At 43.9% G+C, this 25551-nt stretch overlaps 1 protein-coding gene across 2 annotated transcripts; it reads left to right on the top strand.

Annotated features, from left to right (window-relative positions):
• Positions 1–772: 772 nt before the first annotated feature.
• Positions 773–24420, top strand: LOC135528257 (protein bicaudal D homolog 2-like). Of its 2 annotated transcripts, none has more exons than XM_064957219.1 (10): positions 773–844; positions 2110–2440; positions 5309–5521; positions 5773–5925; positions 8830–9294; positions 11660–12580; positions 12997–13173; positions 18400–18551; positions 21106–21433; positions 22545–24420. In XM_064957219.1, the coding sequence occupies exons 2-10, from the start codon at positions 2195–2197 to the stop codon at positions 22548–22550; spliced, it is 2661 nt and encodes an 886-aa protein (XP_064813291.1). In that variant the 5' UTR covers positions 773–844; positions 2110–2194; the 3' UTR covers positions 22551–24420. The 2 variants fall into 2 exon arrangements, with proteins under 2 accessions (XP_064813291.1, XP_064813290.1); XM_064957218.1 differs by having other exon boundaries at positions 808–1000.
• Positions 24421–25551: the final 1131 nt, after the last annotated feature.

Below are 25551 nucleotides of genomic sequence, written 5' to 3'. Positions count from 1 at the left end.
GAAGATCAACACTTTGGAAAGTAATGAATGATCCCAACCGCTGCGTCCACGACTGAAGCTGAAATAGGAGTTATAACCTTCAGTACGAGTTATAAACTTCAACAACAGCAGGTCTCCTTTCACAGACAAAACACAGAATGACAGATACTGTAGCTAATGTTAAATTGCCAGAGTTCAAATTGAAGTAGAGAAGTGATGTCACGTGTATTGTACAATCGCACATTTATGATAATAGTTTGTTAGATTATCAAACTAGCCTGAGTGCCAGTCTGTTTTTACTATAATGCCTGACAACTCCTTATCACTCATTGGTATGCCAAACATGTTTAGCTTGACAATAGCCTTTTTAATTCCAGCTTTGAGACTGTATGACATTAATGTTCAAAGTGACAATCTTTAATCATGGTTTTACAGCACTCTTGACAAACTTTTCACGTTTTTTTTTACATTTTGCATTACAACATGTGTAATTGAAATGCAGCCTGCAAAAACGTGCGGAATGGATAACAAAGAACTAAACTGTAAGTACGTATATGCATGGAAGAAAAAAACTTGATACCAAGAAACCCTAAATCTGAAAACGCCCCTAATTGCAGTCTGCAATTATATCCTGGACTTTTATTTGACATTTTGAAAATATTTTTGCTCAAAGTAAAACAAAACAAAACAAATCTCAAATCGGGTGCACGGCAGCTATCTAATTCCACCTTCCAAATGTTGTGATCCTCGACGTAGGGGGCAGTCTTTCACCGCTCTGTCCCTAATGTCTACTCCGGTTGCTTCCGTGCGCAATGACTTTCAACGTGCTCAAGCCAAAGAGGCGCACATTGGTCGGGAAACCTGGGTGGGTAGCTAACGATGAGCTAGCTAGTCCACGCAGAAATTCGAATTGAGGACTGGGAAGTGTCAAATTCTCTGAACCCTGCCGGTTAGCTTGATTTCGATATACGACTATGAAATAACGTTGGCTTTTGGCAACACAAGTGCATCGATATTGGAGGTGAGTGATTTAGCAAGCTAGCGATGCACTTGACTTGTTTTAGCTCTTGCGGCTATATATCGTTAAATAGCTAACGTCAATTTGCCTAACAAACTAGTTAGTTAGTCTGACCACAGATGGCTAACTAGCTATAGTAAGAGTCTTTGTTTTGACAGTTCTGACAACTAACGTTAGCTCCCTAAGTCAACTAGCTAGCTAGGGATAACCAAGACAACGTTTTAGCTCGCTTGCTTGCTTGCTAAGTAGTTAACCGTTAGCTAGTTGATAATCTTCGTGTTGGGTAGACTAAACTCTGCTAACTAGCAAACATAACCATAGTTCATCCATTTTGAACTAACTAGTTTACTAATCGTAGTCAGATAACGACTCCTAACTCGCTTAGAACATGATTGGCAAGTTAGCCTATCTAACGTTGATTGAATGACATCTAGCCAGCCAATGAGTTAGCTAACGTTAGTGTCTGGGAATTGTAGGTAACGTTAATTCATTGGACAGACTTGAAATTCATTTGACAGCCAGTCTACGTTACAGCAGGAGACTGACTGTAAACGTTATCTAACGTTAGATGCTGCAACAATATCCCAAGAGACATGCAGATCTCGAAGTGTATAAATTATGATGTGTAGGCCGTCATTGTAAATAAGATTTTTTTCTTAACGGATTTGCCTAATTAAAATAAAGGTAACATTTAAAATTAAATGTAAAACATGATAGCTAGCTTTTTGCTCAAGTGGGAGAATGTTAGGCTAAAACCTGAGCATGTAAACAAATGCTGTAACATAATTTACAAATGCAGTTGCTTTTTTCTTTGCACTCATGGGCCTTTACCCTGACAATAAAGATCTCAAGAAAGTGACAGAGGGACTGGTTAAACTCATCTAACCACCTAATCTGACTCTTGATGACTGACTGGGCTGCCAAATGTATTCTCTTCATTTTAGCTAGTTGTCAGCCGTCAGCAACTCTTGCGAGTCAAATTAAATCATAGTTTTACCTCGGGTTAGTTGCGCTTTCAACTGTAACATCATTGGTTACTATTTGTGGCAATGAACAGTTTAATGATCCCTAAATGCCCCTGGGCGGTGTGTTTCCTTCCTCCACTCCCACAGTGAGCAGTAATGAGGCAGGAGGATTGAAGGAAGAAGCAGGTGTCCTTGTGGTGCATTGGGAGACAGCAGTCAGGAGGAAGACAGGATGCTGGAGGTAGAGGAGTCAGGCCCAACGGGGGCTGAGGGAGATGAGATGGAGCTGTGGGGCGGTGACCTGAGAGTGGAGCTGATGAGGCTGAATTTGGAGCTCCAGGAGGCCAACGAGGAGAAACTGCAGGCGGCCCGGTATGGCCTGGTGGTGCTAGAGGAGAGCGCCGAACTGAAGAAGAAGCACACCCAGCTGGAGGAGGAGCACGAGACTCTCAAACATGAGCTGCAGCAGCTAAAAGAGGTCAGCAGAATCTGTCATTTTTCTAAAAAGCAGAAACACTATAATTGGGCCATTAAAATAAATGTTCAATATAGCTATTATAAACCTTACTTGCACACGACATTGTCTGTGATTGAGTTGAGACGAGACCTCGTTCATACGTTTCTTATGGCTTTGTTTAACACTAAGTACTTCCGTGTGAACAAGTGCCAGTCACACATGTTGGTTAATACATAGACATTGGTTGGTTAATACATAGACATTTCCCATTTGCCAAGATAATCCATCCACCTGAGAGGTGTGGCATATCAAGAAGCTGATTAAACAGCATGATCATTACACAGGTGCTGGGGACAATAAAATACCACTTTAAAATGTGCAGTTTTGTCACACAACACAATGCCACAGATGTCTCATGTTTTGAGGGAGTGTGCAATTGGCATGCTGACTGCAGGAATGTCCACCAGAGCTGTTTACAGATAATTTGTTAATTTCTCTACCACAACTGCCTCAAAACTGCAGACCACCTGTATGGCATCATGTGGTTTTCTGGTGTCAACTTTGTGAACAGAGTGCCCTGTGATGGCAGTGGGGTTATGGTATGGGCAGGCATAAGCAATTCGAATGCTCAGAAATACCATGTAGAGATGAGGCCCATTTCTTTTAAGGTATTTGTGACCAACCGATGCATGTCTGTATTCCCAGTCATGTGAAAACTATTCATTAGGGCCTAATACATTTATTTAAATTGACTGATTTCCTCAAATGAACTGTAACTCAGTAAAATTGTTGAAATTGTTGTATTTTAAATGGTTTGTTCAGAGTATAATTCCAACGCTCATCTAAGATGCTTTGTCTGATGCAGACAACATTATTGTATTAGGTGTTTTTCCCTGGTATGTTTACCCCTATCAGAGTCAAAGCACACATCATTATCACTGTATAATGGTTATTAAGTGTCATTCATATAAAGAAATAATCTGAATATATTGTAATTGGATTTATTCACATTTGGGTAATATTGTTTTTGAACACTCATTCCAACTAGGCCCCTAGCCTAGCTTCTAACAGACTGTACAGTTGAAGTCAGAAGTTTACATACACTTAGGTTGGAGTCATTAAAACTAGTTTTTCAACCACTCCACATATTTCTCATTAACAAACTATAGTTTTGGCAAGTCGGTTAGGACCTATACTTTGTGCATGACACAAGTAATTATTCCAACAATTGTTTACAGACAGATTATTTCACTTATAATTCACTGTATCACAATTCCAAAAGTTTACATACACTAAGTTGACTGTCTTTAACAGCTTGGAAAATTCCAAAAATGGTGTCATGGCTTTAGAAGCTTTTCATAGGCTAATTGACATGAGTCATTTGGAGGTGTATCTGTGGATGTATTTCAAGGCCTACCTTCAACCTCAGCAGTGCCTCTTTGCTGGACATCATGGGAAAATCTAAAGAAATCAGCCAAGTTCGCAGAATTTTCTTTTTTTGTAGAACTCCACAAGTTGGGTTCATCCTTGGGAGCATTTTCCAAACGCCTGAAGGTACCATCTTCATCTGTACAAACAATAGTACGCAAGTATAAACACCATGGGACCACGCAGCTGTCATGCCGCTAAGGAAGGAGACGCATTTTGTCTCCTGGAGATGAATGTACTTTTGTTAGAAAAGTGCAAATCAATCCCAGAACAACAGCAAAGGACCTTGTGAAGATGCTGGAAGAAACGGGTACAAAAGTATCTATATCCACAGTTAAATGAGTCCTATATCGACATAACCTGAAAGGCCGCTCAGCAAGGAAGAAGCCACTGCTCCAAATCCGCCATAAAAAAGCCAGACTACGGTTTGCAACTGCACATGGGAACAAAGATCGTACTTTTTGGAGAAATGTCCTCTGGTCTGATGAAACAAAAATGGAACTGTTTGGCCATAATGACCATCGTTATGTTTGGGGGAAACTGATTATGTAACTGATTGAATTGTGCACATTTATTTTTGTACATTACCTCCTGCAACAACATGACCGAGAACCCAACAACATGGTGTTCAATTGTGTAATTTAGTAGACGTGCTTACCCAGAGTGACTTGCAGTTATCAGGATGAGTAGAGGTAACTGAAGTAAGCCTCAATTGTTTTAGGTTTAGATTGCTGCTGTGCTCTGAGAGTCTGTCTCCACCTGCACTCCCAGTATCAACCAAATCTAATTCACTAACCACATTTAGTTTTTTTAATCACACATTTTTCACTTCAATGTTACATGTGAAAGGAAAGCTGCTATGGGGAATATCTGTATTTCACATATTAATTAGTTCCAATTGCAGTATGACTTCAAATCAAGAGATTTTGGGTTCTATACCACCCCTATAATGTTGTGATGTTAAATGAGTATAGGCTGTTTGCTTAGAAGTTGTAACTATCAAATTACATTTGTGGGATAAAGTGAACAAAGTTGTCATTTGAGAGAATGTATTCCTCTGACTTGTCTCAGATGAAACTGGTTTGTACCACATTCTCAACTGATGACACGTAGGCATAAGATATGCATGGGATGTACTTAATATTCAAGACTGCTCAGATTTCGACAGCTGGTCTGTGGAGTCCTATTACCAGTGCCACCGATATACATCTTTTGTTGTCTTGGGTCTAAGTAGATGTGCCACTTGGCACCGTGTTTTAATTTCCAGCTTGCCTTTCATGGTGCACCCCACTGATGACCCATGTGCCTTACATACCACCATATGGTGGTCACACGAACAACTGGACACCCAAATAAATGTCAACTTTTTATTTTGTCTTTGTCTGTCTGTGGTCTCTGGCAGACTCTGGATGACGCCCAAGTAAATTCCGCTCTTTTTGCTTTGTCTGTGGGTGCAACTAGGCTCTGTCAGACTCTGTGACCTGCCACAAGCGTGCAACAGCATATGGGGAGACCCGGGAGGAGTGCCTGTTGGAAGAGACTGCCAGCAAGGAGGCTGCCATGGCAACCAGCATGGCTGAGTTGCAGGCCGAGTTACGGCAGGCGCGCCTCGCTCTGGGCAACGCTCACGCTGAGATAGACCGACAGGCCGGCCTCTCCTCCCAGCTGAAGAAGGTATTAATAGCTATCATTCACTGACATACCTAATGCTTTACACACCACTATTCACTTATATGGAAGAATATAACTATTTAGTAGCATTTGTACGTCTCTCCATCTAACAGAGAAATGTAGGTCTCAGTTAAATAGGCTCATTTTACACTCTACTTCCTGCTAGTCTCTTGTGTGTCAAGAGCAGTGTGCAGTGCTTCTATAACATTGTGTTATTAGTTCAACTGTATGCTGAGAGTGTGTGTTTTTCCCAGGAGTGTGAGTGTTCAGAGCTGGAGAAGGGCCACATGAGGAATGAGATGAAGGAGTATAAGGTGCGGGAGCTCCGTCAGCTCCAGGACAACAGTGAGCTGGAGGAGGAGAACACCTGTCTGCAGAAACAGGTGTCTGTACTCAAGGAGAACCAGGTCAGAGCTCCTCCCTTCTAACCACTCGCCTCACTGATAATAATACTCAGTTAACACAACAGGGCCTTGTTCAGTAGGGAGAATGTTTTTGAAACTGGGAGGAAAAAGCTGAACCTGTCCAGTAAAAACACTGCTTTTAGTTTTCAATTGCATGAAGTTTTGCTACAGTGTGCCCTACTGAACGCAACCCTGGTCCTCCATCAGCACCTCCAGTACAACAGCCAGTAGTTGGGCCAAAATACTCCTATTCTTCTCAAAAGGGTCATGGAATGTGTACCTCGAATGACTCAGTACCTTGTGTAACCGCTGAAAAATGTGCAACGTCATAACAAACGTTAGGAGTGTGTTCGTTAAAAAAAAATATATATATTTTTTTTTTTTACCCAATTTCGAGGTATCCAATTGTTAGTCTTTACTGTCTTGTCTCATCCTGTACGAGCTCGGAGAGACGAAGGTCGAGAGCCACGCGTCCTCCGAAACACAACCCAACCAAGCCACACTGGTGCTTAACACAGAGCTGCACCAATGTGTCAGAGGAAACACCGTACGCCGAGCGAACTGGTCAGCGTGCACTGCGCCCGGCCCGCCACAGTTGTCGCTAGTGCGTGATGAGACAAGGATATCCCTACCTGCCAAACCCTCCCTAACCCGGACGATGCTAGGACAATTATGTGACCTCCCGGCTGCGACAGAGCCTGGGCTCGAACCCAGAGTCTCTGGTGACACAACCTTAGACCACTGCGCCACCCGGGAGGCCCTGGAGTGTGTTAGTTTCTTAATGGGGGGTTTCAGATCATTCTGTGGTAGTGCTGAGCAATTAGTGTTTAATTTTTTTTTTTTTTTTAGGTCGGTTTGATTATTTAAAAAAATAAATTGTTTTTTGTTTTGATTATTTGGGTTTAATGCTGTAACACAGAATAAAACAATGCATTCCCATGATGGTAGTGACTGCCCATTACTGCTTATCACTTATTAACCATTTATTCAAGTTACTTTAATACAATATTTCAGTTGTGTATATTACATTTGTTGTATTTAATGACTTTATTATTTCATCTCATCTCTATAGAGCTGCTACCCATGCTGTCTGACAAAATCAGTACTTTGTAAATAAGGCCTACTTTTGACTGAAAATGAACTAGCAACCACTTTGATCATGTATTTTCAGGTAGAGATACCTTGCGAAGCGACACTTGCTCTCTATATCCCTCATGATTGCGCATTCTTGTCTCTCATAGCAGGCGTAAAAGAAACACAAACCGGACAAGTAGATGTGCAATGGATTATGGTCATTGTAGTTAGTTTAGTGCATAATGTGGTAATTATGTAGAATATTGGCTTGTTGGAAACTACATCTCCCTACTACATCACACAGTTCAGGCTGGATCTGATCTCTTTATAGAAACTGCAATGTGCGCCTTGAGCTCACAGGAAATAAACTAGCAGAATATAATTTTAATTTAAAAAAAATAAAGGTAAAATAACTGTTAATCGCTCAGTTAATCGCTCACTGGGTTTAGACTTTGAGGGTGTGTGATGAGGATTCTTTCCAAGTGGTTCATGAATAAGGGCTAGCCTTGTGTGTTGGGTTTGGGTTTGGCTGACAGTTCCTTCCCCTGTCGGTCTGGGACACACACTCATTGTTGGGGAGTCATCTCTGATGTGGGAAGTCTCTACGAACAATCGGGACAGATTTGATTCTCATCCTGGTCACGCATAAGCATACTGTAAATGTGCCGTAAACTCATCTTACTCATCAACAAAAAGCTGAGGGATGGGCCTGGAGAAATGTAACCACTCAGATGAATAGACAGCTATGGATGGAAGGACTGACCATCCATGATATCAACATTATTGTTTTAACCATGTTATGAGGCTATGCATTTACAATGTTTACATTTACAATGTTTACAAACATTGGAGGAAAACCAGCTTCTATTTTGGGTTCTCATGGAGTGTGACATTTGAACTAAGCTCATGAGGCATTTTTAAGTTATATTCTTCAAGAATCAATTAATATATCATTTGTAAGTTCAAAAATAGTTTTAGCCACTACAGATGACCCTTTTTAAGTCTATCAAAAGTGTGCAAGTTCCTATGGAGTTTCTTTTTTTTATCAGCATGAATTAAATTGAGCAATTAAAGCCCCTCTTTTATTCCATAGGCTGGGATCCTCACTGTGCAGCTGTTAAAAGAGCGCATTGTTCACTTGGCTGTCCACTGGTTTCAATACCAATGATTGATAGGCAGCTCAAACTAGTTTCATTCAAACAGTATTGGATTCAAATACACAGATTTGTGAACAGCCATCCACAACAACCACAATCCGTAAGGCGTAAATAGCTAAATGAGAGAGCAGCAGTGTGAATCACATCAATGTGCTATGTAGATAACAGTAAGTAATATCTGTATCTCCATAGACTACACCACTGTTGTCATCCTTACCTCCAAGCGTTTATTTAAGTTGTATAATCTATGGATGCCGACAGCAGTCCCACCATTGGAAGACAGCTTGGACTGTAGCCTACAAAAGCCTATTCCTGCTCTTTTCCCACAATCCATCAAACATATTTAGTGTGTCATCGTGGTGGTCTCTGATTTGTGGTCCGACTCGCTCAGGTGGAACAAACTTAAACTTGCACCCTTTTTCAATGCTGATTTGAATGTCATTGAGAAACTGTCGTCAACAACAAATTCCGCAAAGATCCTTTCTGAATTTAAAGGTAATACTCTTAAGTATCTCTAATCTGATTACAATATCTTTGCTGGTCGCGTAACAGATTACAGTTACCATTTTTTATTGTAATGTACATGTAATCCCTCCCCAACTCTGCCCGTAACACTCAGTCCTACACTCTGAGTCCCTGTAATCACATGGCCTCTCTCTCGTCTTGTCATCTGCAGGTGGAGTTTGAGGCGGTGAAGCTGGAGCTCACCCACAAGGAGGAGCAAGACGACGTTCTCCGGGCCCAGCTGGAGGAGTCGGCGCAGCTAAGGGAGATCGCCGAGCGTCAGCTGGACGAGGCCCTGGAGGCCCTCAAGGAGGAGCGGGAGCAGAAGAACACCCTGAGGAGGGAGCTCTCGGCCCTAGCCCTCAACCCCTTCGACTCGGTCACACACCTGGAGATGCAGCTGGATGACAGTGGGGACAGCGGAGGGGACCGGGAGCAAGAAAAGGATAGCGGTTGCAACGACGGCCCGGGGTCTGGTTGCGCTCCTCCTAACCCCAAGGCTAATGGGCACGTCCAGCGCTTCTCCACCCCCAGGAACAGTGACGTGTTCCTGAGGCCTGCCCCTGGCCTGGTGTCTGACCTGCTCAGCGAGTTGCACCTCTCTGATGGACAGAAACTCAAACAGCAACTCATGCAGGTATGCAATGGGATCAAAACCATGTACGTACTGGTACATACTCTATGGACACTAACTCATTTCAAGTAATCATCGGTCTTCACTTTCAGTAAGTAATTGTTGGAATGAAAACAGATTGTAACAGAGATGGTCTGTAGACTAGTAGTTACGTGTGTCAATGTCTAGATTTAGGTCTCTGATCAGCAGTACTTCTTGCCATGCAATGTCCTATATATGAGTTGTAAAGGTTTCAGTCAGGTAAGCTTCCTGCTATGGACCACATCCTGCTACAGATATCATTGGATCACTTAGTGTAACTGTACTGTCGGTAACTGTTTGAAACGGCCTATCAAACACCACATTGCGCATTCAATTACCACTTTTCTACACTTCTTTTAGCTCTACAGTATGCTCTGTCCCAACCAATAATTTATTGTCCTATTTCAGTTGTGTAAATGTATAATTTATAAAGCACTTAGCCGGGGGTAGGCATGCTGCCGCCCTGGCCCAGCAGATGTCAGGACTCCTGAACGAGCATGTTGAGGCTGTGTGTCTCGAGTGCTGCTCCACGTCATGAATAATGCAGTGAGATTGAAGGCACTGGATGGTGAAATGTGTGTGTACCGTCTCAGAGAGAACCTCTGCTTCTGTCTCAGCAAAGATGGATCAACCTGGAGAAATGTATTACTGACATTTGTCGCGTATTGAATGTGCCGTTTAGTTCAGCCACCCAAATGCTTGCTGGAGTAATCTGACGCATAATTGGCACTTTGAAATGCCCTGGAAAAGGGATAATAGAAAATTGTATTGATATTTACAGTACCAGTCAAATGTTTGGACACACCTACTAATTCAAGGGTTATTCTTAGTAAAAAAATAAATATATTTTCTACGTTGTAGAATAATAGTGACGACCTCAAACTATGAAATGACACACATGGAATCATGTAGTAACCAAAAAAGTGTTAAACAAATCAAAATTTATTTTAGATTCTTCAATGTAGCCACCCTTTGCCTTGATGACAGCTTTGTACACTCTTGGCATTCTCTCAACCAGTTTCATGAGGAATAATTTTCCAACAGTCTTGAAGGAGTACGCGCATATGCTGAGCACATGTTGGCTGCTTTTCCTTCACTCTGTGGTCCAACTCATCCCAAACCATTTCAATTGAATTGAGATCACGTGATTGTGGAGGCCAGGTCATCTGATGCAGCACCATCATTCTCCTTGGTCAAATAACCCTAACACAGATTGGAGGTGTGCTTTGGATAATTGTCCTGGTAAAAAAATAAAATAATTATAGTCCCACTAAGTGCAAACCCAGATGGGATGGAGTATCGCTGCAGAATGCTGTGGTAGCCATGCTGGTTAAGTGTGCCTTGAATTCTAAATAAATCACTGACACGGTTACCAGCAAAGCACCCCCACACCATCACACCTCTATGCTTTACGATGGGAACCACACATGCGGAGATCATCCGTTCACCTACTCTGCGTCTCACAAAGACACGGCAGTTGGAACCATAGATCAAATATTTCCAACAGTCTAACGTCCATTGCTCATGTTTCTTGGCCTAAGAAAATCTCTTCTTATTGGTGTCCTTTTAGTAGTGGTTTCTTTGCACCAATTTGACCACAAAGGCCTTATTCACGCAGTCTCCTCTGAACAGTTGATGTTTGTGTCTGTTTCTTGAACTCTGTGAAGCATTTATTTGGGCTGCAATCTGAGGTGTAGTTAACTCTAATGAACTTATCCTCTGCGGCAGAGGTAACTCTGGGTGTTCCATTCCTGTGGCGGTCCTAATGAGAGCCAGTTTCATCATAGCACTTGATGGTTTTTGCGATTGCACTTGAAGAAACTTCATTAAATTACTTTTTTTCCCGGATTGACTGACCTTCATGTCTTAAAGTAATGATGGACTGTCATTTGTCTTTGTTTATTTGAGCTGTTCTTGCCATAGTATGGACTTGATATTTTACCAAATAGGGCGTACTGCCAAATTGCAGCTACTGATAGTGAGGATTTGTTCAGTTAGCCACTTGCGTGAACACAGAAATTGGTTTATAGAACAGCACGTAAAATAAGAAATGATAAGAAAAACGTAGAAAATGTCCATCAGTGGCTACTTTGAAGATTCTCAAATATACAATATTATCTGATTTGTTAAACACTTTTTTTTAGTTACTACATGATTCCATATGTGTTAATTCATAATTTTGAGTCTTCGCTATTATTCTACAATGTAGAAAATAGTAAAAAAATTAAGAAAAACCCTAGAATGAGTAGGTGTGTCCAAACCTTTGACTGGTACTGTAGCTATAATGCCTCTTTCAAACAAATATGTTTTTGTCTTATTTTCTGTTTTTCAATGTCTCTTTCCCCAGGCTGAGAGGGATAAGACTGGTCTGGCCAACACGGTCCAGGACCTCCAGAGGCAGTTGGAGCTGTCCCAGCAGGCCTTCAGTGAGCAGGAAGACAAGGTGGGCTCCCTGACCCAACAGCTGGAGGCCGTGCAGCTGCAGAAACACATCCTGCCCCAGGGGAAGGCAGCGGGCGACCAGGGGGCCGGGAGCACCAGGACCCTGGAGAACAGGTTGGCTGACTACGACTATGAGCTGGACGTGAAGAGCACAGAGGTGCTGGAGGCCCGGATGAAGGCGGCCGGCGAGGAGCTGCTGAAGCTGCGTGAGGAGCTGTCCCAGGCGGGGAAACGTTACTCAGCCCTGGAGCAGCGCTGCCGGCAGGAGAAGGAGCGGTGGAGGGGAGAGGCCCATGAGCTGGCTGAGAAGATCCGCCAGTGCATCAAGTCCAGCCGGCAGGACCAGGAGCGCATCAGCGAGCTGGAGAAGGAGATCGGCGTGACGAGGAAAGTGGCTACTGATTCTGAGGGTCATCTCAGCGTGGCACAGGAGGAGCTGCTGGCCTTCTCTGAGGAGCTGGCCAACCTCTACCACCACATCTGTGTGTGCAACAACCTCACGCCCAAACGTGTCACCCTGGACTACTACCGCGACGGGGCCAGGGGCCAGTCAGGGGGGAGTGGAGGGAAGTCCAACCACCTGCACCCCCATCCCCATCACGGACGTAACAAGCGACGCTCCAATGAGTTGTTTGCGAAGGCAGTGCACGGAGGGGATGGAGACAGCAGGCCTGGTACTCCTCAGGATTCCCGTGACAACTCCCCTACGCCACGCTGCTCCTCCCCCGCCCCAGTCTGCCCCAGCTCCCCCACCATGGACTTCAGGGACCCCTCCAACGTCCGCAACCTGGTGGCTGTCATCCGCTGCCAGATCAAACACCTCCAGGTGCGAGTGCGGCCACCATATTGTCTTCCACTCAACATGCATATTTAATGGCCACTTCAGTAAGGTCGTAGTATGCTGAATTCTGATCCCACAGTACAGAATGTGTTATTTGGCCTCCGAAAGCTTTTAAGCAGCTTGTCTGGCGCTTGGCATTGATCGGGAAAGCGGATATCTGTAGATTGTAGACCACTAAGACTACATATGTAATAATATTTCAAATGTGGTTATTTGTCTTCCTTTTGATGATCATTTTGGCATCCTTGCTTTGTTTGGGTTGATGAACTTTGATAAAAGCTGGGACGATAACCAATTTTAACACGTTGTGCTGAGTGGTCCATCACTTTAGTGAAACTGAATGTAATAGCTAATAATGATACTAGCACAATCACTCATGGTTTGTGAACTGCCTGCCCCAGGTGGCGGTGGATTTGTGTCGCCAGAGGGGCACGTTGCCCTATTCGGGAGGGATCAGCTGCGGAGGGGAGCTGGAAAGCGAGGCCCTCATGGAGGAGGTTCTGAAGCTCAAGTCTCTTCTCAGCACCAAGAGAGAGCAGATCGCCACTCTGAGGACGGTCCTCAAAGCCAACAAACAGGTACAGACAGCACTGCAGACAAATCACTCAATGGGCACGCCAAGTTGAACACACACAGGACACACACAACCAGTCAGATTCCCGAAAGGTCACCGTAAATCACTATTGATCTTGAAATCGGTCATCAATGAGTGGTGTCTCTTTTAGTGTTGAAAATAAGTTTAATTCCCTGGTGGATCTATTCTTCCATTCTGGGTTTGTCTGGCTGAAGGACTCTCATTCACACTCTGACCTGTAATCCTCAGACCAAAGTCTGTAGAGAACATTCTAACTTGATAACAACTGCACATTTAACAGGACTTCCTCTGGTCTTTCTCCATTGTTTTGCTTGCTGTGAAGGTTTTCATCCTGTTCTATTTCCTTGGGTATCTGACCCATAGCAACAACAGTAAAGTTTTGCTCCAGCTTTCTGTCAATAAACCCCTTCTGACTGCTAGATCCACCAGTCTGCCTGCAGGGCACGTTCCTCTGTTCAATTCACTCTTTAATCTTTTTTTTTTGAGATCAATATTTATTTTTTCCATGAACAGCTGAAATGATATTCCCTAAGAAGAGGGGGAAGGGGTAGGCTAGACGTCATTGGATGGTCTGAGTGTAGAGATGGAGAGCTGTAGTTGGAGAAGGATGAAGTTTTCCTCAGATCTTCCAGTACACTGCTCCATTCTCCCCTCTACTCTGTATGAATCCTGACATGACTGACCTGATTCTGCTGTAAACCCCTCCTCGCTCTCACTCTCGGTCTCTCGCTGTCTCTGTCTCTCGGTCTCGCTCTCGGTCTCGCTCTCTCAAGCACATGCAAACACACACTGTAAGGCTAATCTTTGCTCGATTAGGGTAGCCTCTCTGTCATGGGTTAGCCACTGAATTCCGATGTCTGGCTCTCCTTTTCTGCTGTGAGAAATGTAGACAAAACTATAATATTTATTAACTTAATATGATTACACTTCTGCTTAAGCTTTCTTTGTTACCCACAGTGGCACACTGCTAGAAAAGTCATTTAATTCAGTAAAGCTTTGACAGGTTACATGCTGTAGTTCTTGCTTCTGTTTAATTAAAGGGTTGATATTTTCATCGCTACAAATATGTCCCATATGTGTTAATTTTGTCCCAAAAAATAGTGACAAATATTCGTGAGACACTTATTTTTCAGAGGCAATTGACAAGACTAAAACTGGCTAAATAGAACCAGAAAAAAAACAAAAAATTATTTTTCATTTCAGTTGACTAAAATGAGACTAGACCAAATTATCAAAGTGGACAGGAATTTGGAGAGATTGAGAACTTTCCAATGATGAGCACAATTAATGAGCATCACCGATGCGCAGCCCACGCCACAGCCGACATCAGCTGGTGAGCTACAGACAGACGGACAGGCTCCGCCTCTGATTTTACACAGCGCAGATGACTCTCTTGCTTCCCCGTAGCTAACTAGTCTGCCTTCTAGTTAGCTACCCTTTACCTGGTTAAAAAACAATCCCAGCATTCTCACTGGGCAAAACCTGGTTGAACCAGTGTTCCCACGTCATTTCAACCAAACTATGCAATGTGATGACGTTGAATCAATGTGGAAAACTGATAGGATTTGCAAAAAGTAATCAAATCAAATCAAATTTTATTTGTCACATACACATGGTTAGCAGATGTTAATGCGAGTGTAGCGAAATGCTTGTGCTTCTAGTTCCGACAATGCAGTAATAACCAACAAGTAATCTAACTAACAATTCCAAAACTACTGTCTTATACACAGTGTAAGGGGATAAAGAATATGTACATAAAGATGTATGAATGAGTGATGGTACAGAGCAGCATAGGCAAGATACAGTAGATGGTATCGAGTACAGTATATACATATGAGATGAGTATGTAAACAAAGTGGCATAGTTAAAGTGGCTAGTGATACATGTATTACATGCAGTAGATGATATAGAGTACAGTATATACGTATACATATGAGATGAATAATGTAGGGTATGTAAACATTATATTAGGTAGCATTGTTTAAAGTGGCTAGTGATATATTTTACATAATTTCCCATCAATTCCCATTATTAAAGTGGCTGGAGTTGAGTCAGTGTGTTGGCAGCAGCCACTCAATGTTAGTGGTTGCTGTTTACCAGTCTGATGGCCTTGAGATAGAAGCTGTTTTTCAGTCTCTCGGTCCCAGCTTTGATGCACCTGTACTGACCTCGCCTTCTGGATGATAGCAGGGTGGACAGGCAGTGGCTCGGGTGGGTGTTGTCCTTGATGATCTTTATGGCCTTCCTGTAACATCGGATGGTCTAGGTATCCTGGAGGTCAGGTATTTTGCCCCCGGTGATGCGTTGTGCAGACCTCACTACCCTCTGGAGAGCCTTACGGTTGTGGGCGGAGCAGTTGCCGTACCAGGTGGTGATACAGCCCGCCAGGATGCTCTCGATTATGCATCTGTAGAAGTTTGTGAGTGCTTTTGTTGACAAGCCAAATTTCTTCAGCCTCCTGAGGTTGAAGAGGCGCCGCTGCGCCTTCTTCACGATGCTGTCTGTGTGAGTGGACCAATTCAGTTTGTCTGTGATGTGTATGCCGAGGAACTTAAAACTTACTACCCTCTCCACTACTGTTCCATCGATGTGGATCGGGGGGTGTTCCCTCTGCTGTTTCCTGAAGTCCACAATCATCTCCTTAGTTTTGTTGACGTTGAGTGTGAGGTTATTTTCCTGACACCATATGTACTTTCCTCCGTTCATCTTTCCCTCGATCCTGACTATTCTCCCAGTCCCTGCCGCTGAAAAACATCCCCACAGCATGATGCTGCAGAGAGTCCGACTCAGAGAATCTTGTTTCTCATGGTCTGAGAGTCCTTTAAGTGCCTTTTGGCAAACTCCAAGTGGGCTGTCATGTACCTTTTACTGAGGAGTGGCTTCTGTCTGGCCAGCTCTAGGAAGAGTCTTGGTGGTTCCAAACTTCTTCCATTTTAAGAATGATGGAGGCCACTGTGTTCTTCGGGACCTCCAATGCTGCAGAAATGTTTTGGTGCCCTTCCCCAGATCTGCCTCGCCACAATCCTGTCTCCAGAGCTCTACGGACAATTCCTTTGACCTCATGGTTTGATTTTTGCTCTGACATTCTCTGTCAACTGTGGGACCTTACATATATAGGTGTGTGCCTTTCCAAATCATGTCCAATCAATTGAATTTACCACTGGTGGATTCCAATCAAGTTGTAGAAACATCTCAATGATGATCAATGAAAACCGGATGCACTGGAGCTACATTTCGAGTTTCATAGCAAAGGGTCTGAATACTTATGTAAATAAGGTATTTCTGTTTTTTTTATTTGAATTACACTTGCAAAAAATTCAACCTGTTTTTGCTTTGTCATAAGGGGTTATTGTGTGTCGATTGAGGGGGGGAAATGATTTAATCCATTTTAGAGTAAGACTAACGTAACAATGTGAAAAGACTGCCTGCTTTTCTATGCTCAAGGGAGAGAAAAAAGTATTGTAATTTGTAGTCTTGCTCAACCCTCCCACTTTCCCCACTGCATTTCATAGCCAGGTTCTGTAGCCAAGCCTCAGGAAAACAGATTGAGTCTAACCCTTACCGTTCAAAAGATAGAATCCGTAATACATTTTTGACTTTGACTCTAATTGTTTAGTAATTTTTATTTTATTTATTTTAACCCGGGTTGATTCTCCCCAATTTTGTTGGTATCCAATTGTCTTGTCTCATTTCTGCAACTCCCATACGAACTTGGGAGAGGCAAAGGTCGAGAGCCGTGTGTCCCCGAAACACAACCCAACCAAGCCGCACTGCTTCTTGACACAATGCCCACCTAACCCGGAAGCCAGCCGCACCAATGTGTCGGAGGAAACACCGTGCACTTGGCAACCTTGTCAGCGTGCACTGTGCCTTGCACGCCACAGGAGTCACTAATGCGCGATGGGACAAGGACATCCCAGCCGGCCAAACCCTGACGACGCTGGGCCAGATGTGTGCCACCCCATGGGTCTCCCGGTCGCGGCCGGCTGCGACTGAGACTGGACTCGAACCAGAATCTCCAGTGGCACAGCTCGCCCTGCGATGCAGTGCCTTAGACCACTGCGCCACTCGGGAGGCCTGCATTTTACATTCATAAAGCATATCGCGGACCGTTCCTAAAACAAGGCTACTTGCGGACTGGACCGTTTAACCATATGTTTAGGCTACACCTTGTTCAGTCATGTTACGTCATTAGCTAGCTATAGATAACCTGTTCAGCGGGACGCAATGTTTTGGAACATTCAGATAGAAATAAGTTATGTAGAACAAACATGCCTCTCTGGCATGTTGAATAAGGAATAACGTTGGTTCGATTCATTGAATTTCTGTCTGCAGTGTTGGAAAACGTTATGCAACTGAACGTGACCCTGGTGACATTACCAGTAAGCCTACATGAAAACATTTGGTGGCACAGAAAGAAAGGGAAAAGGATAGCAAACAATTTGACTCAATTCCTCTTGATTCTACACTAATCTGACTGGGTATATGACTTTTATTTTGAGTTAATGTGGACCTAGTGACTCAGACTCGAGCACTTGGACCAGGACTTCAGCCATAGGGACTCGTAACTTGGACTCAAGCACGGGGACTTTGGACTCGATTCGGAATTGAAGTTTAGTGACGGAGGTGCAACCCATAATACTTTGCGGCACCATCTGGTGACTGCGACGCTGTCTCTCTCTCTTATGTGCGTTTGGTTTGTATGTAATGTGCAATATCTTTATAGGCTGAATTAGGAATTCACATAGGCAGATCATTTTTAAACATGTTTGTCATATTTCTGCTGTTGGGAAGAGAATAGGGTGGTATGCAGAACAATATGTTGGTAGGACAAGGATATGTATCTTTGTGCACATGGCAGTCAGCGATTTCTGTTTACTAGAGGTTAATGAGTCAATGTAAATGTGATGTGACTAAAATGAAAGGGAATATAGTTAACTAAAATGGCCCACTGTTTTTGTAATTTTGACTGCAAATGGACTAAATCAGTATTCAACTGACACATTTGACAGACTTATCTAGTTGATATGACTACGACTAGACTAAATCTAAATAGAATGCCAAAATGACCAGTGCCCCATCCATACAATCATGGTAGTTGTTTTTGTTCAGTTGCACTGACAGATGAGAGGTAAACTTTGAAGTGTGTTTTGTTCTTGATATTACAGCTGGGGAACAAAACAAACAAGCCATAATGTTTCTATTCCAGACGGCAGAGTTGGCTCTGAGCAACCTGAAGACCAAGTACGAGACAGAGAAGAGCATGGTGTCTGAGACCATGGTGAAGCTGAGGAACGAGCTTAAGGCCCTGAAGGAGGACGCTGCCACCTTCTCTTCACTGAGGGTCATGTTCACCAGCAGGTACAGTCATTTTATTTACTCTCCTTTCATACTGAACAAAAATATAAACGCTTACATGTGAAGTGTTGGTCCCATGTTTCATCAGCTGAAATAAAAGATCCCAGAAATGTTCCGTACACACAAGAAGCTTATTTCTCTCTTTTTGTGCACATATTTGTTTACATCCCTGTTAGTGAGCATTTCTCCTTTGCCAAGATAATCTATCCACCTGACAGGTGTGGCATATCAAGAGGCTGATTAAGCAGCATGATCATTACACAGGTGCACCGTGTGCTGGGGGGACAATAGAAGGCCACTCTAAAATGTGCAGTTGTGTGTCACATCACAACGCTACGGATGTCGCGTGTTTTGAGGGGGCGTGCAATTGGCATGCTGACTGCAGAAATGTCCACCAAAGCTGTTGCCAGAAAATGTCATGTTAATTTCTCTACCATAAGCCGCCTCCAATGTCAACATGTAACCACGCCAGCCCAAGAACTCCACATCCACCTTCACCTGCGGGATTGTCTTGAGACAGCTGATGAAACTGAGTATTTCTGTCTGTAATAATGCCAATTGTTTTGGGGGGGGACTCAATCTGATTGGCTGGGCCTGGGTCCCAAGTGGGTGGGCCTGAAATCCATAGATTAGGGCCTAATGAATTGTAACTCATAACTCAGTAAAATCATTGAAGTTGTTGCGTTCATATTTTTGTTGAGTATATATTCCCAATCACAGAGAGTAACATCAATCTAGAGACCTGAGTTGGAGAAACACTGTTAATTTCTTTATTTTGACAATTCTGAAACAGAACTGAGCCTTGCAAGTGGATACGCTCCATTTCAAATCTCTGAGGATAACAGTGTAAATACTTTTTCCTGTTTGTGCATCAATTAGTGTACATATTGCGTGACATTTGTCCAAAGTCCTGTGGTCGGCGTTGTTTTTTTCATTACCGTTCTAGGCCTCGTTTCCACTCGGCCTGCACATCCACAGACTATCCTACCGCTGCTGCTGTGAGCAGATGTAGACCGAGCAGTGGACAGGCTCCCTCCAGTGGAACTAATTGTTTTCCAGCTTAAATCAGCCAAAGTTAATCGTCATGCTTAGTGTCTGCTCCTGTGGCTCTTGTTTAGATGAGACAGTCCGACATGTCATGACATGGTAGACTAAAGTTTGGCTACGTCCCAAATAGTGCGGCATAAAGGGAAAGGGCTCCATGTTTTAACCAGAGCCCTATTGGCGTTGGATTAAAGGAGCACACTAAATAGGGAATAGGCTGCCATTTTGGGACGCGTACTAGACATTGTCACTACAGTGTCGTCTAATCAGATTAGAGGCCTTTTACCACTGCAGTCCGCAACAATCCATCTTCTCACGTGCAGATTAGCACGCACATGCACTGCCCTGTTTGGAGCCTCAGCCTGGACCGACCTGTGTCGGGACAAGGACAGCAACTCCACGTAACGTTTCCTTCTCCCTCCCCACCCCTCTGTGTGTGTGCACTTGACATTTGTATGTGCTTAATCATAGAATTGCATAATACACTGAGTACAAAACATACAATATTGAGTTGCACCCCCTTTTGCCCTCAGAACAGCCTCAATTCATTGGGGCATGGACACTACAATAAGCTCGGTCTCTTCTCTAGGGGCAGTAAATGAGCTGACGTTTGATTAGACCTAGCATTTGAAAGACCCTGTCTGATTCTGACTGACTACATTGAGCACGGACCCTCTTGAAATGACTTGGTGAACTTTGTGTAATGGTGCCACCAAGTGGACATTTAGAGCAACTTCCCCACAGTGTCATGTTGACCTCACTCAGAAATTGTAACACTTATTCAATGAATTCGGAAACTAAACTTAGCTTTCTCTCTTTCTCTTGGGTTTGTCTCATGTGAGCTTACTGTCGGTCTTCTCATTGACCAAACATTACCATCACCTTCCTAATATTGAGTTGCACCCCCCTTTTCCCTCAGAACAGTCTCAATTCGTTGGAGCATTGACTGAGGTATCAAAAGCGTTCCACAGGGATGCTGGCCCATGTTGACGACAAAGCGTCCCACAGTTGTCAAGTTGGCTGGATGTCCTTTGGGTGGGAGACCGTTCTTGATTCACAAGGGGAAACTATTGATCATGAAAAACCCAGTAGCGTTTCAGTTCTCGACACACTCAAACAGGTGCGCCTGGCACCTACTACCATACTCCGTTCAAAGGCACTTTAAATCATTTGTCTTGCCCATTCACCCTCTAAATGGCACACAAAAAACCCATGGCTCAATTGGCTCAAGGGCTTAAAAATCCTTCTTTAACCTCCCCTTCATCTACACTGATTTGAAGTGGGTTTAACATGTGACATCCGTAAGGGGTCACAGCTTTCAACTGGATTCACCTGGTCAGTCGGTCATGGAAGAGCAGGTGTTCTTAATGTTTTGTGTACTCGGTGTCTCATCTTCCTCTCTCTGTCTTTTCGTCATAGCTGTTGAGATTGCACAGTTCCTATAACATACTTAACTGTCTAACGTGTCTAATAAATGTGTGATTGTGTTGCTCTAACATGCATGTGTCTCCAGGTGTGACCAGTATGTCACGCAGCTGGACGAGATGCAGAGGCAGCTAGCGGTGGCGGAGGATGAGAAGAAGACCCTGAACTCCCTGCTCCGCATGGCCATCCAGCAGAAGCTGGCCCTGACCCAGCGCCTGGAGGACCTGGAGGCCCCTTTGTCCCCCCACGGCCTCGGCAGCAGCCCCCGCCGTGCCAGGGCTAAGGAGCTAGGCACCAAGACGGGCCGGAGCCCCCGCCGCAACAGCCCCCGCTCCAGCCCGGTGCTCACCAACAACGTGCCCAGCACCGCCACCCATCACCTCCGAGCCCTCACCCGCAGCATCCACACCAGCCCTGTAAGAACCCGGTCTTCCTCCACCACTACCTCCTTCCATGCTGACCCTCTTCCTCCCCTACATACCTCTTCCTCTTGTACCGCTCCCCGACCACGCAGAGCAGCCAAGCTCCCCAGGGATGCCACGTTCATTAGAAGTCGTAGTGTCACTGATGTGTTCCGAGCAGGGCTGAGTCTTTGGGAGGAACAGGATGACACCCAGTCTGACTCCCGTAGAGGGTCGTCCAGCTCCCTGGATAGTGCCGTCTTTGGCCGTGCTTTTGTAAGGGGTGCCAGAGGGGCTTTAGGCTCCAATCATGAAGGCACCTTTTTCTCCAATCGTACTTTGTGCTCCTCGTCCTCTGCCTCCAGAGTAAAGTCTTTCAATTCCAGATCAATAGAGAATCTGGCCTCTTCCAGGTCTTGCTGTGTCCCTTCTGTCAACATATTGAACCAACAGGGCACTGTTAAGCCAGTGTTAAAGCCAACCTTGGAGGTTTCTGTTCGTAGAAAACAACACAACGTTGTTTACAAATCAAGTTCTTCAGAGATGACATCCACAAGCTCTTCCCGTTCAAATTCTGCTCCAACCTCAAGGTGCCTTACAGCAGCTCCACTCTCTCCCCCTAGTCAGACCAGTAGAGCTGGTAGAACGACCAGACAGGCCCCAGGTCATAGAAACACTGAAGAATGACAGAGTAGTTTGAGTAGGCCCGGTTCTAGAGGCACCAGTGATCCACAACCAGCCAGGTCTTGTAGGTCACAGCCCAGTGAATCACGCTCATGCAACCAATGACACTTTGACGTTTTGTCAACATGAGTTTTCTCTAGTCTCAAATAGTAACCATTAACCAACTACCTTTGCACACCTTCAGCAGTGCTGAAGAATTTTGCCCAGATTAGAGAAAGTAAACTAGCAAAATGCAATACACCCAGCCTCAGCATAGGTTTTGTACTAATAGCACCACATAGTCCCAGAAACTATTGTCAATTGCCAACCTCTTCATACCTGTTGTGTTTTGGTGTGCTGTTTGGATCGGTGACCATATCCTTTTTCAGTTTGTTCTGGTCCTTTGGTTTATTACTAAATGTCCTTTTTGTTTTTATGCATCTGCCTCCCCCTGTCTCTGCAGCGGTGAAACCAGTCAGCCATCATGATCACCCCAATCCCCTGTATTCTCCATGTCGACCTCCTGATGTCATCATTCCTCCCAAGACATCCTCTTCATCCCAGACCCAGTGGACTGGCTGCTCCGAACACATCTCCCCACCTTCTGTATCGACCAAAGATGCCTACCTGCATGCAACCAGTAAAGGACTGTAAAAGAAGCAAAAAAGCTCATTTTATATTCATTAGGTAAAGGACTGTTTTCCTGACCGGCGCAGTATTATCTACCCTTTATTTTTCCTGCTGTTGGTGTGTATTTATGCAAGGTTATATATTCCACTTTGATGCTGCTGCATGTCTTTTTAACACTAGTGAAGACTTTTAGCCTGGGACCATGACAGGGAACGGGCTTCTCTCAGTGGTGTCAGACCGCATCCCCCTTAGACAACTGCTGCTTATAGCCTGACCACTATCCCTACATTAGTGCACTACTTTTGACCTGGGCTCATAGGGATTTGGTCGAAAGTAGGGCAGTAGGTAGGGAATGGTGTGCCATTTCGGACGTGCCCCTTATCAACAAAGGTTTCATGGGCACCCCCCCTGTAGAAATGGCAGCCTTACTAATCCTATTGAAATACTAAATGCACAGGGAAGAGTCTTGTCTCGCTCTTGTCTTGATGTTTATTTATTCCTCTAGCTCTTTGCATTTCCTACTGGCGATAACTGTTAAATCCTTGTCTTTCTTTGACGTACCTCACTGTTCGGCTTCGGCCTACCAGCCACGCCCTTTTGAAATTAAAAAGCCATAGTCTCAGGACTCAAGGTTAATATCACAGTTGAATTAACTAGCTCAGAAAAAGATTTGGGCGATATGCGATTGGCATGCTTCATTCCAAACGATGCACATGGTTCCGCATAGCCTGTGTGATATCACTGCTGTTCTGAGACTGAAGACCCTGCAGACGTGTTCTTCAGGACCTCGTGAGGGCTGGGCCTCTGAGCCTGATGGTTCCATAGAAATGTCATTATTACTTCAGGCTTCATTACTTCATTCTAATTGTATTGGAAGGTTCTTCTCTCTCCTGGCAGCAGAGCTGCCGTGGTCTTGGGTCGTCTTCTACAGGGGCCCTGCAGGAACCACACTGCCAGCCTCAGTACAGAGCCAATGGGATGACAGGATCTGAGCAGCAAACCCACATATCTACATATCCACATATGGTCATATCTAGTAGCCGAACCTAAATGTTTTTTGGAGATGGCCTCTCTTTCTTATTTAAATATTCAAAAAAATGGCTGAGGTCAACTCTGTACAATTGGTTTCCGTCCTGTGTTTAGTGAAAGTCAATACATGATGCTAATTGGTGGTTCTACATTTTTGAAATAGTGCCTTGGTTTTTTCCTCCGCTGCCTCCGGTCAGTAGATTTTAGACAGTCTTTTTAAAGATGAACAGTATTATTCAACACTGTTGAACTGATGATGTGTGTAGTGTATTTTATTTATATGATTATGGAGCTTTTCTTTGTTTGCTTTTGAGGAAACTAATAGGCTCTTTTTTTGGTGCATCGTTGAGTAGTTTGAGTCTGTACATTTTTCTGCCCTATGAGCCCCCATTTTCTCACTCTTTCACCAATGTGTTTGTACATGTATTGTAAATGTAGCTGATCATCATACAACATCAGTATGTATTATGTGGACAATGTGTCTCATCTGTAAATTGATTTTGTGTCGATAGAACCCAAATGGTGGTCATCAATGTCTGTGTATGTAAAGTAAGTTAATTTTATTGACCTGTGCACCACTTATTGTGTGATGGAGAGTAAAGGAAGGCCACTATCTGTGTCTGTAATCGTTGGGCATATTGTATTCTATATTAAAATGCATTTTGAGTGCTTTCCCCTAATGACTTGGCATTTCAGAAGCTGAGGTAATGCTACTTTTGAAGCATGTTATGTAGCCAATTCATTTGATGTTTCATCCCTTGGATTCACGCAACTTCTTGTGATTGGTTGAATGAAGTCCAGGCCCTTCCCCCTACACCAGGGGGTGTAGAGTGAGAAGCCCCTGACTGCAGTGTGTAGTTCACTATGTGGGTCGAAGTAAACCTGAACCGTTCCCGTCTCCTTTAGTGATGGGCATTCTGGCTCTTTTCAGTGAGCCTGCTCGTTCGGCTCAGCTCACCAAAAAGAGACGGTTTGTTTGGCTCCCAAACGGCTCTTAAAAAAATATATATGTTTAGCATTTTTTAAAGTCAGTTTTTTTCAGTTTTTTCAAGTCAAAATGTTTGTGCTTCTAGTTCCGACAATGCAGTAATAACCAACGAGTAATCTAACCTAAACATTTCACAACTACCTTATACACACACAAGTGTAAAGGGATGAAGAATATGTACATAGAAATATATGAATGAGTGATGGTACAGAACGGCATAGGCAAGATGCAGTAGATGGTATAGAGTACAGTATATACATATGAGGTGAGTAAACATATTATTATGTAAACATAAGTGGTATTGTTTAAAGTGGCTAGTGATACAATTTGACATCAATTTTTCCATTATTTAAGTCTGTGGAGTTGAGTCAGTATGTTGGCAGCAGCCACTCAATGTTAGTGGTGATGGCCTTGAGATAGAAGCTGTTTTTCAGTCTCTCAGTCCCTGCTTTGATACAACTTTACTGACCTCGCCTTCTGGATGATAGCGGGGTGAACAGGCAGTGGCTCGGGTGGTTCACCTGGATGTCAGAAGGTGAATTCACCAATTTGTAAGTCGCTCTGGATAAGAGCGTCTGCTAAATGACTTAAATGTAAATGTAATGTTGTTGTCCTTGATGATCTTTATGGCCTTCCTGTGACGTCGGGTGGTGTAGGTGTCCTGGAGGGCAGGTAGTTTGCCCCCGGTGATGCGTTGTGCAGACCTCACTACCCTCTGGAGAGCCTTACGGTTGTGGGTGGAGCAGTTGCCTTACCAGGCGGTGATACAGCCTGACAGGATCCTCTTGATTGTGCATCTGTGAATGTTTGTGAGTGTTTTTGG

Source organism: Oncorhynchus masou, chromosome 33 (assembly GCF_036934945.1).
Source record: "Oncorhynchus masou masou isolate Uvic2021 chromosome 33, UVic_Omas_1.1, whole genome shotgun sequence".
NCBI lineage: Eukaryota > Metazoa > Chordata > Actinopteri > Salmoniformes > Salmonidae > Oncorhynchus > Oncorhynchus masou.
The sequence above is the reverse complement of the archived record's forward strand: the minus strand, read 5'-3'. Positions and strand labels throughout refer to the sequence as shown.